This window comes from Prionailurus bengalensis, chromosome A3 (genome assembly GCF_016509475.1).
Source record: "Prionailurus bengalensis isolate Pbe53 chromosome A3, Fcat_Pben_1.1_paternal_pri, whole genome shotgun sequence".
In the NCBI taxonomy this organism is placed as follows: Eukaryota; Metazoa; Chordata; class Mammalia; order Carnivora; family Felidae; genus Prionailurus; species Prionailurus bengalensis.
The window spans coordinates 90,062,363-90,081,500 of NC_057354.1; the positions used below are offsets into that span (position 1 = coordinate 90,062,363).

Sequence of the window (19,138 nt, forward strand, 5' to 3'; positions counted from 1 at the left end):
CTGTTCCAAAAAATAGAAGGGGAAGGAAAACTTCCAGACTCATTCTATGAAGCCAGCCTAACTTTGATTCCTAAACCAGACAGAGACCCAGTAAAAAAAGAGAACTACAGGCCAATATCCCTGATGAATAAGAATGCAAAATTTCTCAATAAGATACTAGCAAATCAAATTCAACAGCATATAAAAAGAATTATTCACCATGATCAAGTGGGATTCATTCCTGGGATGCAGGGCTAGTTCAACATTCACAAATCAATCAATGTGATACATCACATAATAAAAGGAAAGATAAGAACCATATGATCCTGTCAATCGATGCAGAAAAAGCATTTGACAAAATTCAACATCCTTAATAAAAACCCTGAAGAAAGTCGGGATAGAAGGAACATAATTAAATATCATAAAAGCCATTTATGAAAAGCCCACAGCTAATATCATCCTCAATGGGGAAAAACTGAGAGCTTTCCCCCTGAGATCAGGAACATGACAGGGATGTCCACTCTCACCGCTGTTGTTTAACATAGTGTTGGAAGTGCTAGCATCAGCAATCCAGACAACAAAAGGAAATCAAAGGCATCAAAATTGGCAAAGATGAAGTTAAGCTTTTACTTTTTGCAGATGACATGATACTATACATGGAAAACCTGATAGACTCCACCAAAAGTCTGCTAGAACTGATACATGAATTCAGCAAAGTTGCAGGATACAAAATTAATGTACAGAAATCAGTTCATCCTTACTAATAATGAAGCAGTGGAAAGACAAATAAAAAAACTGATGCTATTCACAATTGCACAAAGAAGCATAAAATACCTAGGAATTAACCTAACCAAAGATGTAAAAGATCTGTATGCTGAAAACTATAGAAAGCTTATGAAGGAAATTGAAGAAGATACAAAGAAATGGAAAAACATTCTGTGCTCATGGATTGGAAGAATAAATACTGTTAAAATGTCAATTCTACCCAAAGCTATCTACACTCAATGCAATCCCAATCAAAATTGCACCAGCATTCTTCTCGAAGCTAGAACAAGCAATCCTAAAATTCATATGGAACCACAAAAGGCCCCAAATAGCCAAAGTAATTTTGAAGAAGACCAAAGCAGGAGGCATCACAATCCCTGACTTTAGCCTCTGCTACAAAGCTGTAATCATCAATGGGGCGCCTGGGTGGCGCAGTCGGTTAAGCGTCCGACTTCAGCCAGGTCACGATCTCGCGGTCCGTGAGTTCGAGCCCCGCGGCGGGCTCTGGGCTGATGGCTCAGAGCCTGGAGCCTGTTTCCGATTCTGTGTCTCCCTCTCTCTCTGCCCCTCCCCCGTTCATGCTCTGTCTCTCTCTGTCCCAAAAATAAATAAACGTTGAAAAAAAAATTAAAAAAAAAAACACAAAGCTGTAATCATCAAGACAGCATGGTATTGGCACAGACACATAGACCAATGGAATAGAATAGAAACCCCTGAACTAGACCCACAAAAGTATGGCCAACTAATCTTTGACAAAGCAGGAAAGAATATCCAATGGAAAAAAGACAGTCTCTTTAACAAATGGTGCTGGGAGAACTGGACAGCAACGTGCAGAAGATTGAAACTAGACCACTTTCTTACGCCATACACAAAAATAAATTCAAAATGGATGAAGGACCTGAATGTGAGACAGGAAACCATCAAAACCGTAGAGGACAAAGCAGGAGAAAACCTCTCTGACCTCAGCCACAGCAATTTCTTACTTGATACATCCCCAAAGGCAAGGGAATTAAAAGCAAAAGTGAACTGTTGGGACCTCATGAAGATAAAAAGCTTCTGCACTGCAAAGGAAATAATCAACAAAACTAAAAGGCAACCAACAGAATGGGAAAAGATATTTGCAAATGACATATCGAACAAAGGACTAGTATCCAAAATCTATAAAGAGCTCACCAAACTCCACACCCGAAAAACAAATAACCCAGTGAAGAAATGGGCAGAAAACATGAATAGACATTTCTCTAAAGAAGACATCCGGATGGCCAACAGGCACATGAAAAGATGCTCAACGTCGCTCCTCATCAGGGAAATACAAATCAAAACCACACTCAGATACCACCTCACGCCAGTCAGAGTGGCCAAAATGAATAAATCAGGAGACTATAGATGCTGGCGAAGATGTGGAGAAATGGGAACCCTCTTGCGCTGTTGGTGGGAATGCAAACTGGTGCAGCCGCTCTGGAATACAGTGTGGCGGTTCCTCAAAAAATTAAAAATAGATCTATCCTATGGCCCAGCAATAGCACTGCTAGGAATTTACCCAAGGGTTACAGGAGTGCTGATGCATAGGGCCACTTGTACCCCAATGTTTATAGCAGCACTCTCAACAATAGCCAAATTATGGAGAGAGCCTCAATGTCCATCAATGATGAATGGATAAAGAAATTGTAGTTTATATACACAATGGAATACTACTTGGCAATGAGAAAGAATGAAACATGGCCTTTTGTACCAACGTGGATGGAACTGGAGAGTGTTATGCTAAGTGAAATCAGTCATACAGAGAAAGACAGATACCGTATGTTTTCACTCTTATGTGGATCCTGAGAAACTTAACAGAAGACCATGGGGGAAGGGAAGGAAAACAAAAAGGTTAGGGAGGGAGGGAGCCAAACCATAAGAGACTCTTAAAAACTGAGAACAAACTGAGGGTTGATGGGGGGTGGGAGGGAGGGGAGAGTGGTTGATGGGTATTGAGGAGGGCACCTTTGAGGCTGAGCCCTGGGTGTTGTATGGAAACCAATTTGACAATAAATTTCATATTTAAAAAAAAATTAAAAAATAAAAAATAAATCCTAAAAAATGACTGATCACTTCAGTCATGTCAGATATTTTACTGAGTATGCAGTGGGATGAAGCTGTAGTTGACTCATTATGCTTTTGATTTTTCCTGATTTGTGGCCTTCCTGGATTTTTGCTTTAATCCTGACAGATCTTTGATTCTGCAGTAAGTAAATACAGTGATCTAGTGTCTCAGATGTTTGAGTTCTTCTCTTTAGACTCTCAGCCTTGTAGGTTTGAATGTGGCAAATGTAAGGGCAGCCCAGCTATGTCATAGTTACACTTTCTTTTTTATATATTTTTTTAATGTTTATTTATTTTTGAGAGACAGACAGAACATGACTGGGGGGAGGGGCAAAGAGAGAGGGAGACACAGAATCCGAAGCAGGCTCCAGGCTCTGAGCTATCAGCATCAGCTATCAGCCTGACAGAGGGCTTGAACTCATGAACTGCGAGATCATGGCCCTAGTTGAAGTCGGACGCCCAACTGACTGAGCCACCCAGGCATCTCTGTAGTTACACTTTCTTAATGGAAATTTGTCTCATAAGAACCCAAACATTGCAAGTGATTTTACTTTTTTTGGCTCAGCCCCTTTCTTGGGGATGGCATTTCTGGTTTTTTTCTCCCGAGTCTGGAATGTGTCCTCAGATTTGAAAGTTCTCTCACTCAGGCAGTAGTTATTTAGCTTCCTGCCTTATTCAGGTTCAAAATTTGGCAAATGTCTTGAGGAGGAGACCTGATGTTTGTTAAAGGCCCCTCTGTCTAATGAGACTTGGTTTGTTATTAATGCCTTGACTATGAAGCAGAATTCACTCTGCTTCTCTGACTCAATTTCACATTCTCCCATACCATCCTGATACTAAGAAAATGTCCTGGGGGGAAATTGGCTTGGCATTTTGCTAGATTTCACTCCATGGTAGCCCATGAGTTCCTCAAAAGCTCTGGTGATTTCTCTTTCCCAGGGGAGTATGTCTGCCTACACTCAGTCCCTGCCCATAATCTCCAAAATCCCTTCTCTAGCATATTAGATGATATTATTTCCTGATTGCTTCCATAGCTCTCTGATATCTTTACCTATGATTTTTGTAATTTATTCAATTTTATTTCCTTGTTGTAACAGGAATGATGGCCTGTGGCTATGTACTGTATTCTACCTGGAAATGGAAGTCCTATTTATGTTACCTTTAATTTCTCTAATGAATAGCTTCCTACTTAGAGTTCTTACATTTTTAATTATACTATTAGGTATTTGATATTTGTGATCATATTACAGATGGTATATTTTTTAGCCTTTAATTTTATAATTTTTCTGGTACCAAAAGTGGATTTTTAAAAATTTCTATCTCCTATCTGGCAACTTTTCTAAAAATTTATATTTTAATTAGTTATGTTTAGATTGTTTTAGGTTTTCTGTGTACCTAATTATATAAAATATGTATTATTATTTCTTCTGTCTGCTTTCTCCTGACTTACTGCTAATGCCATTTAAGACCTTTACTAAAGTTGAACAGAAATGGTGAGAATTGACATCCTTATTTTGTTCCTAGTCTAACAGTGAGCATTTTCTACATTTCAGTATAAATAGGATGGTTGCTCTAAAGTTTTTTGTGATTTCCCTTTGCTACGAGTTTTTATCATACATAATTCTTGAGCTTTATCAAATGCTTTATTTAGCTATATTTATGTGGTCATAAACATTTTCTCTATTTTTTTCACGTGGTGAATCATATTGATTGATTTTTGAGTGTTAACTCACCTTACATTCCTGGAGTAAACCATCTTGGTATGAATTCGCATACATACAGCGTTTGGTTTTCTAATATTTTACTTAGTATTCTTGCTTGCATATTCATAAGGAAGATTGACCTATTTTCTTTTCTCATAATTTTCCTCTTCAGTTTTCCTATTCAATTGAATAGTAGACAGAGGGTATAAATTCAAGGGTTCTTCTGTTTTGTAATACATGATTACTGTATCTAATACAATATTAATACAGTATTACTCTGTTTTTAAAAAATATTTTTGAGTAAGGTTATTTTTTTTTAAGTTTATTTAAAGAGAGAAAGCATGAGTTGGGGAGGGGCAGAGGGAGAGGAAGAGAATATCCCAAGCAGGCTCTGCGCTATCAGTCAAAGCCTCATGCAGGGCTACATCTCAGGAACTATGAGATCATGGCCTGTGCCGAAATTAAGAGCTGGATGCCTAATAGACTGAGCCACCAGGTGCCCCTTGAGTACTTTTAGGTCTACAGAAAAGACAGACATAATAGAGTTCCCTGTACCCATCTGCCAGCTTTTCCTATTAACATTCTACATTACGGTTGTGAACATTTGTCAAAATTAAGAAGGCAACATTTGTACATTACCATTAACTACACTCCCAACTTTATTTATATTTCATATTTTTTCCATTAATGGCTTTTTTTTTTGTTCCAGGACCCAGTTCAGTATTTACAATTCCCTTTAGATAGTTGTCATGTCTCTTTAGTTCTCTCTTTTCAATGACAGTGCCTCATTCCTTCCTTTTTTTCATGATTTTGACAGTTTTGACAAATATTGGTTAGATATTTTGTAGAACGTCCCTCAGTCTGGGTTTGGCTGATGTTTTTCACATGATTAGACTTGAATTAGGAGTTTGGCAAAGAATACCGTAAGAAGGAAATACCCATTGCTTCACATCATAGCATAGAGAATGTGACATCTACATGATAACATTGGTGATATGAACCTTCATCACCATGGTGTTCGCTAGGTTTCTACACTATAAAGTTACTATTTATCCCTTTTTATTACTCTGTTCTTTGGAGTCCAGTTGCTTAATCCAGCCCATACTCAAAGGAGAAGGGAGAGATTAATCTTCACCTCCTTGGATGGGGAAGTATCTACATATATTATTGGAATTCTGTAAACAAGATTTATCTTCTTTCATTTTGCGTTTATTCAGTAATTTCTTTATTCTGTTTTAATATTAATTCTCTAAAATCATAATACATAATTACAATTTTGAAAATCTCTGGTTCCCCCACTAACATATAAACTTCTTCATGCAAGTCGTTATTTCTTGTTTGTTTTTGTACACTATGCATTTAATTTATAGTGGACTTCTAGTAATTTTTTGAAATGAATATATTTTTACTTCAACTGAAAAGTACTATTACTCAGCTAAATTGTATGATAGTATTCTAAATTGAAGTTTAAAGTAGATTTTAAAATGAATAAAAGTAAACTCATGCACAATTGGATTATAAGTATCTCAGATGGCAAAGGGTACTGTAGAAATAACCATTTGAAGTTGATGTATCTCCACAAAATATTCCTTGAAGCTACCTTTGGAAAGAGATTACAGTATTTGATAAGCCATGGATATGACCTGCTGTGTCCTTTCTCTTTTTTGTTCAGACCGTCAGAGGAGATTAAGACCCCATTTTCTGCCTTTTCTGGAAAATTATCATCTGATGCAGTCACTCAGATAACAACAGAAAGTCCAGGAAAAACCACGTTTTCATCTGAAATTTTTATTAATGCTGAAGATCATGGATTTGGAAGTACAGAGCCCAGTACCCAGAACGTGGACAAAGTTCCTGTCAAGTTTGTGTCATCATCTTCAGTTCGACAGATTACTCATCCTCATGGCACAGATGGTAAGAGAATGTGATTACATTTTAGGTCATTATACCAACTTTTATATGCAGTGATCTCAGAAATTTGTGAGGAGGTCTTTCTAGTGAGAAAACGAAATTTTTGTTTTATGCATTAGGATCCAAGCGCTTCTATCCATCTTTTATTTACACAGCTATGAAGAGAGTGTGATTATGTTTTTGCCTTAATTTCTAGTGGAGTTACAACTTATGTGGAAGTTGGTGTGACTGAGTGGCTCAGTTGGTTAAGTGTCTGACTCTTGGGTTCGGTTCAGGTCATGATCTCATGGTTCGTGAGTTCGAGCCCCACATTGGGCTCTGTGCTGGCAATGAAGAGCCTTCTTAGGATTCTCTCTCTCCCTCTCTCTCTATGCCACTACCCCCACCTCAAAATAAATAAATAAACTTAAAAAAAAAAACTTATGTGGAACTCATGCTGCTTGCGATTGACATATTTTTATCTCATGATACTTATAATAATGCAAGTAGTTCATAAAAATTTAAAAACTGTGGAGGTCTAGTTTTAGGCTGGCAGGTGAATTATTGGCATTTTGTATTATATTAAATGTTACATATAATACAATGTTAAATAGTAGCAAAAATATATAATAGTACAAATACAATACCAATCTGTTTCTTACAAAATAATGACCAAGGACCTAGGTTGACTTGCTGTCTTCAAAACATGGATCCCACAGTTACCTTGGATTCACCACCACAATCAGCTAGAAGGGACAGAAAAAGCATAGAGAAGCACTTGTGGAGGCACCTGGGTGGCTCAGTTGGTTAAGCATCTAACCCAATGGATTGGCTCAGGTCACGCTCTCACGGTGTTCGGGTTCAAGCCCTATGTCAGGCTCTGCGCTGACAGCGTGGAGCTTGCTTGGAGTCTCTCACTCCCTCTTTCTCTGCCCCTCCTCTGCTCTCTTTCTCTCTCAAAATAAATAAATAAACTTTAAAAAGAGAGAGAAGCACACGTACTAGGCCTAGAAGTGGCTCAGATCATTTTCTCGTAGCTAGGAATAGTTTAGCTGTGTTTTTCAGGATGAAGAGTGGATTTTGATGAACAGCTAGCAGTCTCTACCATAAGGTCTACATTTAGAGTGTTCATATTGCCGTTGTCACAGTGATATTTCAATAGTGCTTATACTGTATAACATTCAAATTAGAGTGTTATTTCCTTTTTCAGACCAATAACAGGAAAATTAACAATTAAGTTTCTGTTCTTCCCTCAAATGAGGTGGGAACTTTAAGTTACTAATTTTAAAGTATTTAGTAGTTAGCACAGGTCTACTCAAAATGTTACTTTAAGTTTTTCTCCTTATGCAAAAAGGTTATCTATCTGTAGATAAGATGGGATACACCTAAATATATAAAGAGAATTTCTTGGTTCAGCATTTAACTTTCAGTAGATTTAATTTCAACAAGTACATTTACATGTTAAGATGGTTATACTTCTTAAACATTTTCATTGTGAAAAAAATGCCCCCAAATCTACAGTTTAATAAATATCACAAAGAACACCTTTCTGTCTATATCAGTTACCTAGTACTACAGTGATACTATTAAACAACCTTGAAAATCTCAGTGCTTTATAACAATAAACATTTGCTTTTTTCACTCATGGCTTTGTGGGTCAATTGGAGTTTGGCTTTAGGCTACAGAAATGGTTTGGGTCTGTTCCATATGCCTTGTTCTGAAACCAAGGCTAATGAGACAATATTTCTCGTGGTGGTGGTTATGTTCTCATGGTGGTGGGAGAAGCACAAGAGGGGAAATCCAACTGTGAGAGTGTGGTTTAAACTTTGCTCACATCAAATGCATACATTTATATAGAGACCATAATTTATGGTTTTACCTTTGTATACAGGACCTGGAAGGATTCCTTTAAAGGATTAATATTCTTGGATTACTAATAAAATATTATGTTTAATACTGTGGATTTAAAAGTAAAACTTGATGGGGGTTTTTTTGTATGAAAACATTTTAAATTTCAAAGAATTGTATGTTAAACACATGACTGTGTGGTCACTATTCTCAATTTTAAAATTCAGAATAATATACTATATGTTTATATTTCGTTTGTTTTCAAATTTTTTGAAGAAATTTATTTTATAGTTGAACTTTCTTCTTTACTCTTCTCCAGTCTTTTTATTCTTTCCCAACAGCAACCATTATTTTCTTTATTTACATTTATTCATTAGATATTTGATATTGTATTTTTCTTTCATGACACTGTATGTAGTATTTTTCCTATGTGGTTTTGCTGGTGTATAGAAACACAATTGTGTTTTTTAATACCAATGTTGTGCACAGTGACCGTGCTAATAAATTCACTATTATTCCTACTAGTTTAAATTTTATGGCAATAATCACATGAAAAGATTCTAAACATAATTACTGGGGAAATGCAAATGTTTACCATAATGATATGCCATTACACACCCACCAAATAGCTAAAATTAACTAACAACAACAAAACTATACCAATTTTTATGTATTTTCTTAAAATTGGGAATTTATACTTCTATAATTGAAACTTTATTTTGAAAAGAAGAAATTTATTTTGGAGATCTTTCACATAGAAGGGAATTAGACTTATTTTCTATGGCTCTGGGGGACAGAATAAGACCATAAGATCAGTAGTAAGGGGTTAACAATTTGGGGTTCAATATAAGATAAAGTGGGTTTTAGTTAGAGCCATCTGTACATGGACTAGATTGCTAAAAAACTGATCTCAATGAGACCTACCCCTACCACTCTATTTTTTTAAATTTTTTTTTAATGTTTATTTATTTTTGAGACCGAGAGAGATAGAGCATGAATGGGGGAGGGTCAGAGAGAGAGGGAGACACAGAATTCGAAGCAGGCTCCAGTCTCTGAGCTGTAAGCACAGAGCCGAGGAGGGGCTCGAACTCACGGACTGCGAGATCATGACCTGAGCCAAAGTCGGACGCTTAACCGACTGAGCCACCCAGGCGCCCCCCTACCACTCTTTAAACTGCATCTTGCCCTGGTTTCCCTAGTAGTCCTACTAATAATCCTCAGCATTTTCTAATTTCTTTTTCATGTAACTTATAATTAATTAAAATAATAAATAATTTACTTATTTAATGTGTTATTACTGTATATCTCCTTCCTCTAGAATGCTAGCTCTTCTTGAAGGCAGAGATTTTTTGTTTTAGTTCCTATATGCCAAGAATCCTTTTTTTTTTTAAAGTTTATTTGTTTGTTTATTTTTAAAGAGAACGAGCACAAGTGGCAGGGGTGGGGGGAATCTTGAGCAGGCTGCATGCTCTGTGTGGAGCCCAACACGAGACTCAATCCTATGACCTTGGGATCATGATCTGAGCCAAAATCAAGAATCAGACACTCAACCAACTGAGCCACCCAGGCAGACCTAAAGTTTATTTTTTTAGGTCATCTCTACACCCAGTATGGAGCTCAAACTCACAACCCTGAGATCAAGAGTTGCATGTTCTTCCAACTGAGCCAGCCGGGTGCCCTGACATATGCCACAAATCTTGTACACTGCATGGCACATTAAAGGCACTCAATATTTGTTTAATGAATTTTAACAAATCTTCTTATTAATTGTTCTCATCTTTATCTCCTTAGCCCAGCCTTCACTGTTGCCATATAAGCCTCCTGGTAGTACCAGGATGTACTATGTTCCACAATTAAAACAGATTCCTTCTTATCTGGATTCCAGATCAGATACCACCATTGAGAGCTCTCACTCAGGTAATCTGCATAAATTAATCAAATTTTTATTTTTTGAAATTTTATTTGTGGTTTAGCTGGTTAATTCTAGAATGACATGTGAAAATTCAGTGATATTTAAGCCTTTAATGAAATATGGAGCTTTTCATGAGCCAGAGTAAGTTATTTGGCAAGATGTATTTAATGAAGAAAATTGTATGGATAATTGTTTGTTTGGTTTAGTGGACTCCTTTTCAGACAAAGGTTTCCAAATTTTCTCTGTTCACAGTGCCCTTAGTGTTTTGGTGATTTTTTTTTTCTCATTATTATATGGAATGCATGTAAAAACAAGAAGTATTTTTAGAAACAGCTATAAGTTTATTAGGACATAAATATTTGCTGTTTTGATTTAGCAACTTAATAAAAATATTAGGTATTTCCTTTTGGTTTTGGGTTTTGAAAGAAAATATTTTACTTTGTTCATAAATAACCACAGTTATTTACTAATGAGATATGTGCAGCTATTAGAACACTTGTACAACTTTTCTTTTTTTTTTTTTTTTTTTAATTTTTTTTTTCAATGTTTTTTATTTATTTTGGGGACAGAGAGAGACAGAGCATGAATGGGGGAGGGGCAGAGAGAGAGGGAGACACAGAATCGGAAACAGGCTCCAGGCTCTGAGCCATCAGGCCAGAGCCCGACGCGGGGCTCGAACTCACGGACCGCGAGATCGTGACCTGGCTGAAGTCGGACGCTTAACCGACTGCGCCACCCAGGCGCCCCACAACTTTTCAAACCTTGATATGAAATTGAACACAGCCACAGTTATTTGCTGCTTTTACTATAGAAACCCAAAAATCTAGCTTTGCAAAGATACAACATCATTGAAAGGAATATGGCATTATCTAATATTGAAATTTAATGTTTATTTGTGTTGTGAAAGAGCATGAGCCGGGGGGGGGGGGGGCGGCGGCGGGGAGGGGGCAGAGAGAGAGGGAAAGAAAGAAAGAATCCCAAGCAGGTTCCGCATACCAGCATAGAGCCTGACATGGGGTTCAAACCCACAAACCGTGAGATTATGACCAGAGCCAAAATCAAGAGTCAGATGCTTAACCAACTGAGCCTCCCAGGCGCCCCTAATATTGAAAATCAAAAGTACTTTGAGCTAGTAGTTTATGTAGTGTACACTAGATACCAGGTATTAGTGTTGTTTCTGTAGAGTTTTAAAATAGCCCACAGCACCCTTGTGAGATCGCCACCGGCAAATTGCAGATTTAGAAGATGAGTAGCACCCCATGCAGGAACTCAGTAAATATTTCCTGTGGGGATTTTAAGATAAGGATACTGAATTGGTGTGGTGTGGGGTTTGGATTGATGGGATAACATTTTGAGATGACTTGGTTCAGTTCAGATATAAACTTTTTTTTTCACAATTTGCCAATAGACATCTTTATATGTATAAGAATTGTACATGACGAGTTTTCCCTAGTCTTAGGCATATTTTTTAGTTAACTTTAAGAGGACCAAACAAGTATCTAACGGTAACTAAAAGCACCTGGTATAACTGCTTCTAATTCCCCACTATGATGCTACTTAAAAAAAAAAAAAAAGACCAACAAAAATGCTCTTATTACCAAATGTTAAGATTAATTATTAATTAAGCCTATAATCAGAGACTGGAAGAAATTTTCACTATATGCAAGGCTATAACACTTGGGGCACCTAGGTGGCTCAGTCAATTGAGCATCTGACTCTTGAGTTTAGCTTGGATCATGATCCCAGGGTAGTGGGATCGAGTCCTGCATCTTGCTTTGTGCTGAGCATGGAGCCTGCTTTAGATTCTCTCTACCCCCTCTGCCCCTCTCCCCTGCTCATGCACTGTCTTATAAAATAATAATAATAATAATAATAATAAATAAAAAGTAAAATAATAAAAATAAAAACACACTTAGCGGGGATTTATTCCTGGGTTGCAAGGATGGTTCAGTATTTTCAAATGAATCAACACAGTACATCTGATCTTTTTCAATGGATACACAGAAAGCATTTGATAAAGTACAACATCCATTCATGATTTTTAAAAAAAAACCCTCAATAAAGTAAGTTTAGATTAAGCATACCTCAACATAATAAAAGCCGTATATGAAAAATGCAGTTAGCATCATCCTAAGTGGGGAAAAACAGAGGGCTTTTCCTCTAGGGTTAGGAATAAGACAGGGCTTTCCACTCTCACCACTTATATTCAACATACTATTGGAAGTCCTAGTCATAGCAATCAGACAACTAAAAGAAGTAAAAGGCATCCAAATCACCAAGGAAGAAGTAAAACGTTCACTGTTTGCAGATGATGTGATACTATATATAGAAAACCCAAAAGGCCCCACCAAAAAACTGCTAGAACTGATAAATGAATTCAGTAAAGTTGCAGGATACAAAATCAACACTCAGAAATTGTTGAATTTCTATACACCAATAATGAAGCAGCAGAAAGAAATTAAGGAAGCAGTCTCATTTACAGTTGCACCAAAAACAGTAAAATACCTAGGAATAAACCTAACCAAAGAGATGAAAGACCTGTACTCTGAAAAATATAGAATACTGATGAACGAAATTAAAGATGACACAAAGAAATGGAAAGACATTCCATGCTCATGGATTGAAAGAACAAATATTGTTAAAATGTCTATACTACCCAAAGCAGTCTACACATTTAATGCAATGCTTCTGAAAATACCCACAGCATTTTTCACAGAGCTTAAACAAACAATCCTAAAATTTATATGGAACCACAAAAGACCCCCGAATAGCCAAAGCAACCTTGAAAAAGAAAAAACTGGAGACATCACAATTCCAGACTTCAAATTATATTACAAAGCGATAGTAATCAAAGCAGTATGGTCCTAGCACAAAAATAAACCCATAGATCAGTGGAACAGAATAGAAAACCCAGAAATGAACCCACAGTTATGTGGTCAGTTAATCTTCAACAAAGCAGGAAAGAATATCCAGTGGAAAAAAGACAGTCTGTTCAACAATGGTGTTGGGAAAACTGGACAGCATACAAAAGAACGAAACTGGACCACTTTCTTGCACCATACACAAAGATAAAGTCAAAATAGATTAAAGACCTAAATGTGAGGCGTGAAACCATAATTCCTAGATAAGAACACAGGCAGTAAATTCTTTGACTTCAGTTATAGCACTTTCTTTCTAGATATGTCTCCTGAGACAAGGGAAACAAATTCAAAAATAAACTATTGGGACTTTGTCAAAATAGAAAACTTCTGCACAGGGAAGGAAACAATCAATAAAGCTAAAAGGCAACCTATGGAATAGGAGAAGATATTTGCAAATGACATATGATAAAGGGTTAGTATCCAAAATATATAAAGAACTTATAAAACCCATTACCTTAATAATGACTAATCCAGTTAAAAAATGGGCACTATACCTCCCCCCACTCATGTTCTCTCTCTCTCAAAAACTAAAAAATAAAAATGGGCAGAATATATGAGTTAGACATTTTTCCAAAGAAGACATCCAGATAGCAAACAGATACATGAAAAGATGCTCAATGTCATTGATTATGAGGGAAATGCAAATCAGAACTACAATGAGAGATCACATCACACCTGTTAGAATAGCTAAAATCAACAACACAAGAAACAACAGGTGTTGTCAAGGATGTGGAGAAAGGTGAACCCTCATGCACATTTGGTGAGAATGCAAACTGGTGTAGTCACTCTGGAAAACCATATGGAGGTGCCTCAGAAAGTGAAAAATAGAACTACTCTATGATCTAGTAATTGCACTACTGAGTGTTTACCCAAAATATACAAAAATACTAACTCAAAGTTACACATGCATATGCGTCCTGGTGTATCTACACCAGTACTATCTACCATAGCCAAATTGTGGAAACAGTCCCAGTGTCCATCATTTGATGAATGGATAAAGAAGAGGATGTATATATATACATATATACAATGGAACATTACTCAGCCATAAAAGAGAATGAAATCTTGTCATTTGAAATGACATGGATGGAGCTAGAGAGTATTATGCTAAGCAAAATAAGTCAGAGAAAGACAAATACCATATGATTTCATTTATGTGGAAATTAAGAAACAAAACAAATGAGCAAAGGGAAGAAGAAGAGAGAGAGGCAAATCAAGAAACAGACTCTTAACTAGAGAACAAACTGATGGTTACCAGAGGGGAAAAGGGTGGGGGGATGGGTTAAATAGGTGATGGGGAGTGCACTTGTTGTGATGAGCACTGGGTAACATATGGAAGTGTTGAATTACTATATTGTATCCTGAACAGAGCCCCATGCAGGGCACGAACCCAGGAACCACAAGATCATGACCTGAGCCAAAGTTGGATACTCAACCAACTGAGCCACCCAGGCACCCCTATTTTTAATTTATTCTTTAAATGTTTATTTTGAGAAAAAGAGAGCACATGAGCTGGAGGGGCAGAGAGGCAGAGCAGGAATCCCAAGCAGGTTCTGCACTGTCAGGCTCTGTATTATGGCTTGATCTCACAAACCATGCACAAGGCTTGATCTCACTAACCATGAGATCATGACCTGATCCAGAATCAAGAGTTGGATGCTTAATCAACTGAGCCACCCAGACACCCCTATATCTCAATTTTTTAAAAGGGAGGGGTAGGGAGTTGCCAGGCAAGATGGCAGAGTAGGAGGATCCTACTCACCTCATCTCACAGATACACCTTGATAACATTTACATCAGTGTAAATAACCCAGAAAACGACCCAAAGACTGGCAGAGCAGATGCTCCACAGCTAATTGTAGTGAAGAGGTCACAAGAAAAATGGCAGGAAGAGCAGAGAGAATCAGGGACCAAACTGATCTACAAGACTGACCATGAGAGGAAGGGACACCACAAGCACAGAGAAAGGAAAAGAACAGATTCCACACCAGGCACCCCTGGCACAGGGGACCTGCACTGGGAAGATAAATCCCCATAATATTTGGCTTTGAAAACCAGAGGGGCTAGGGACGCCTGGGTGGCTCAGTCAGTTAAGCATCCTGCCTCGGCTCAGGTCATGATTTCACAGTTCGTGAGTTTGAGCCCCGTGTCAGGCTCTGTGCTGACAGCTTAAAGCCTGGAGCCTGCTTCAGATTGTGTGTCCCCTCCCCCCCCCCCCCCCCAGCCTCTCTCTGCCCCTTCTCTCCTCACGTGCTCTCTCTCTCTCTCAAAAATAAACATTAAAAATTTTTTTTAAAAAGATAAAACCAGAGGGGCTTAACTTTTAACTTCTTAAGTTTTTTCAGTCTGTAGGACTTAACACCAGGAACTTGTGCATGGTCTACACTTAATGAACATATTAATCATGATGGAATTTGAAATGGGAGATGGGAACAATGTGGCCGGATACTTACTTCATCAGGTGCTCAGAAGCAGGCACAGTGATTTGTTGCAAGCCAGGAGGGAAAAGTGCACTCTGGTGGATTCGTTGAACAGACAGAATGTCAGTTTCAACATAGTGCCTTAAGGAACCCTCCAGAGTGATTTCCACCCTGTATGGTTTTTCATCTTATATGCTAACTTTAAACTCTAAATTCCATTTAAAATTTATCTTGAATTGAGTGAAAAAAATAGATAAGAAACTATGTACATTGCAGTCCCAGTATGTGTTCATTCCAAAGCATGTATAACCAAAGTTGGTTTTTTGTTTTTTTTCTTAAGGTGACAAAAAGCTTTCAGTTCACATTCATTTTTTTTTATTCAACTAAAAATTATTAAAGCTCTTACCGTGTTCCTGCCAGATACTATACTAGGTGCTACATTTACAGTAGTGTGCAGAATGAACATGCTCCGTAAGATTGTGGAGTGTGTGGAATGTTGTTATAGTTAGTAAATAAATAGACCACAAATAAGTACATAATTACAAATAATAAGTGTTAAGAAAATAAAGTAGAATTGGAAGAGAATAATTGGAACAGAGTTTTAGGAGCTCGTGAAAGCCTTTCCAAGGAAAAAACTTGAGAGACAAGATTTAGAGGGTAAAGGAAGGTTAAGTGGTCAGAGAGTGGGGAATGACAGTGTTCTGCCCAGAGGGAGCAGTCTGGGAAAAACTCCTGAAAGAGGAGAGAGTTGGATGCATTTGACAGATGAGAATTTAGTGTGGTTAGAGCAGAATAGTGACTAGATATGGTTAGATAGGTAAGTCCATGATCATGCAGGGTCTTGTAAACCATATTAAAACATTTGAATTTTATTCTGGTAGGCAACTGTGGTTTCATTTACATTTGTAAGATTTATTTGGCTGCTAGATAAAATTTATCACTTCATGGGTCAGAAGACAGGGAGCCAACTCTAGAAGTGGAAGCAAGGACAGCAGTAGTTAGAAGGCTATTGACTGTTGAGTTGGTTTACACATTTAAGGTTGTTTGTAAGGGTGCCGGGTAGAAGGTGGCACTGTTCACATCATATAGACAGACATACAGTATTTTTTATGAAAATACACAGGTGGACCTGAACGTTTGAGTTCTGGAGCAGTGTTAATTCTCTTCCTGCCCCAGACAAAAATCTATACTTACACACCCTGCAGCTGTGCGTGGATGCCAGAAAATACAAGTGCACATACGCTTGTTGGCATACACACATGCATCAGGCTACACTGTCTTTTAACTGCTGTCAGCTCCACTGAGTTGATTGTCTTGCTCATCTACCCACTGCTTTCCAGGACTACCTGACTGTGAGTGAACCTGACACAGTCACCTTTCTTGGAGAACCAAGGGTGGTGCTGAAGAGTATGCATGTGCTTGCTGCTGGTGTTGTATGTTGTCTGGTATCTGGAAGTATTTTTGAGGAGAATGATCCCATGTGCAATTGTTACATTATGCCATAAAATATAATATCTTAATTTTTTAATTAAGGAAGGGACACCTTTTTCTAATTTCTTCAAAAGATGCTGTAAGGGCTAGCTATGTCCTGAATGCTAGAATCTGAAGCTCAGAAGAAAGGTCCCAGCCAGAGATATATATTTGTTGGTCATCAGCATGTAGATAGATAGTATTCCATCCATTGGTAACTGATGAGTTCACTCCGGAAGAGAAGAGTTCTGACCCCTTGAGGAACTCCAGCATTGAGAGATTTGGTAGTAGTAGGGATACTAAGGATTTGCAAGAGACATGGGGAACAAATAAAAGAAAGTGATGCCACAGAAGCTGAGAAAAGCGTAATTTAATCTGTACATATGACCCAGAAGACTTAGTAGGGTCCTTGCAATCTATCCTTAAAAAATCCTCATGACTTACTTATATTTGCACCGTACTAATGAGACTGCTTTCTCATCTCTTACTGGCATATATATTTTAGGTACTCAGAAAATGCATGAAGTGCAGAATCCCAGATTAGAAAGAAAAAAACATTTTTATAGAAGATCCTGTTCTACTTGCTAAAAACTCTCATATGTCCAGAGATATTCTTCACCTCTTTTTTGTGGCATCAATGAACTTCTCTTACCAGTGGACATGGGAATATTGAAATGTATTTTAAAAAAATAAAAATTACCTTCAAGTCTTGTATTTATCACACAAGATTTTCCTTTGAATGTTTTCTATCTTGTATTAATCATCAGATTAATCTTCCTAAAACATAGCTGATTGCATTTTCCCTTTATTAGAAATGTACAATGATGTTGCATTTCATATACAAAGAGTACAATTTGTACTCTTTAGCTTGGGATTCCATACCCTGCTGAATTTTGTCCCAAACAATTATGTTTTAATATTTCCCACCATTTTCTTTAATATATTGTATGATCTGGCCTGACCCCAAAGTGACTGTGGTTCTTATATACTCTTTGCTTTCCTGCCTTCTTGTCTTTGCTCATGTTTCACCTCTGCCTAAAATGTCTTTCTTCCTTCCTTTGCATATTTCAAAAAGCCTACTTATTTTTCAGGTTACAGTCTATAATATTCTCCTCTCTTTGAAAATCTTCCTGTCTGGAAATTGTCTCTCTTCTGAACTGATACTCTATATATCTTCTGTCATTTGCTTCTCCACCTTATATTGTTGCAATTTATTGTACATGTCTGACATCCCCTCCTGATCACACTGCAACACTCCTATTGTATCTTTTTAATAGAAGCGGTTTAAGAGGTAAGTTTTTTGTCTCTGTTCAACTTCATGTCTATATATTTGTTAATTGTACTACTTTCCCACTTTGCTGTAGGATCCAATGATGCCATCGCTCCAGACTTCCCAGCTGAGGTGCTAGGCACCAGGGATGATGACCTGTCCATCCCTGCTGACACTAAACATAAAGAGGGGATCTACAGTAAGAGGGCCGTGGCTAAGCCATCCTTCTCAGTGGGGAAAAGCCCCCCTCAGAGAGATAATGCAGGTAACTGTATTCACTTTTTATATTTTGTGGCCTTTTTTCCCCTGGTCATCCAAAATGAGAATATTTTCCAGTCTTCATCTTATTTCTGGTGTTATGCAAACTTTTCTGTTAGCTGTTTTATTGGGTGTGTATAAGAAGGTAAAATATTTATGAAATCTTTCAAAATGCTTCACAGGCTTCTTAAAACTATAAGCTGTATTTTCACTGTGGGAAATAAAATAGATTGCAACTTTTGGAATAAAAAAATATCCAATCAGGTATATTTTACAAACTGAAATCCAGAAAATCTTGATTAAATTTGCCTCATGAATTTATCTGTCAGATGGTACAAACTAATATTTTCATAGGTTGGAAGTATATGGCTCACATGGTATTTTAAATTTTCTTTTCATTTTGCTGCTGACATTTAAAAATAAGATTTAGGTCTTCCCTGGAAAAATCAGAATATCTGGTTGCCCTCAGCTTGCATTCCTTCATGGCAATGATCACCTGCCCCTGAGTCATGGCTGTTACTTGCAGAGAAGATGTACATTCTCCTGTTTACTTTAATTCTCCACTTCTCAGAGCCAGTCTGCTTCATTCATCTACCTTATCTGTCTGGTCACTGTGG

General features: G+C 37.4%; 1 protein-coding gene across 3 annotated transcripts in view; it reads left to right on the top strand.

Annotated features, from left to right (window-relative positions):
- Positions 1–19,138, top strand: part of ALMS1 (ALMS1 centrosome and basal body associated protein) — a 221,667-nt gene that overhangs the window by 126,182 nt on the left and 76,347 nt on the right. For all 3 annotated transcript variants that reach the window (XM_043603693.1, XM_043603694.1, XM_043603695.1), the window contains 3 exons: positions 6,205–6,446; positions 10,062–10,187; positions 18,358–18,528. In XM_043603693.1, the coding sequence (XP_043459628.1) occupies positions 6,205–6,446; positions 10,062–10,187; positions 18,358–18,528 (539 nt within the window). The remainder of the gene's footprint in view (positions 1–6,204; positions 6,447–10,061; positions 10,188–18,357; positions 18,529–19,138) is intronic.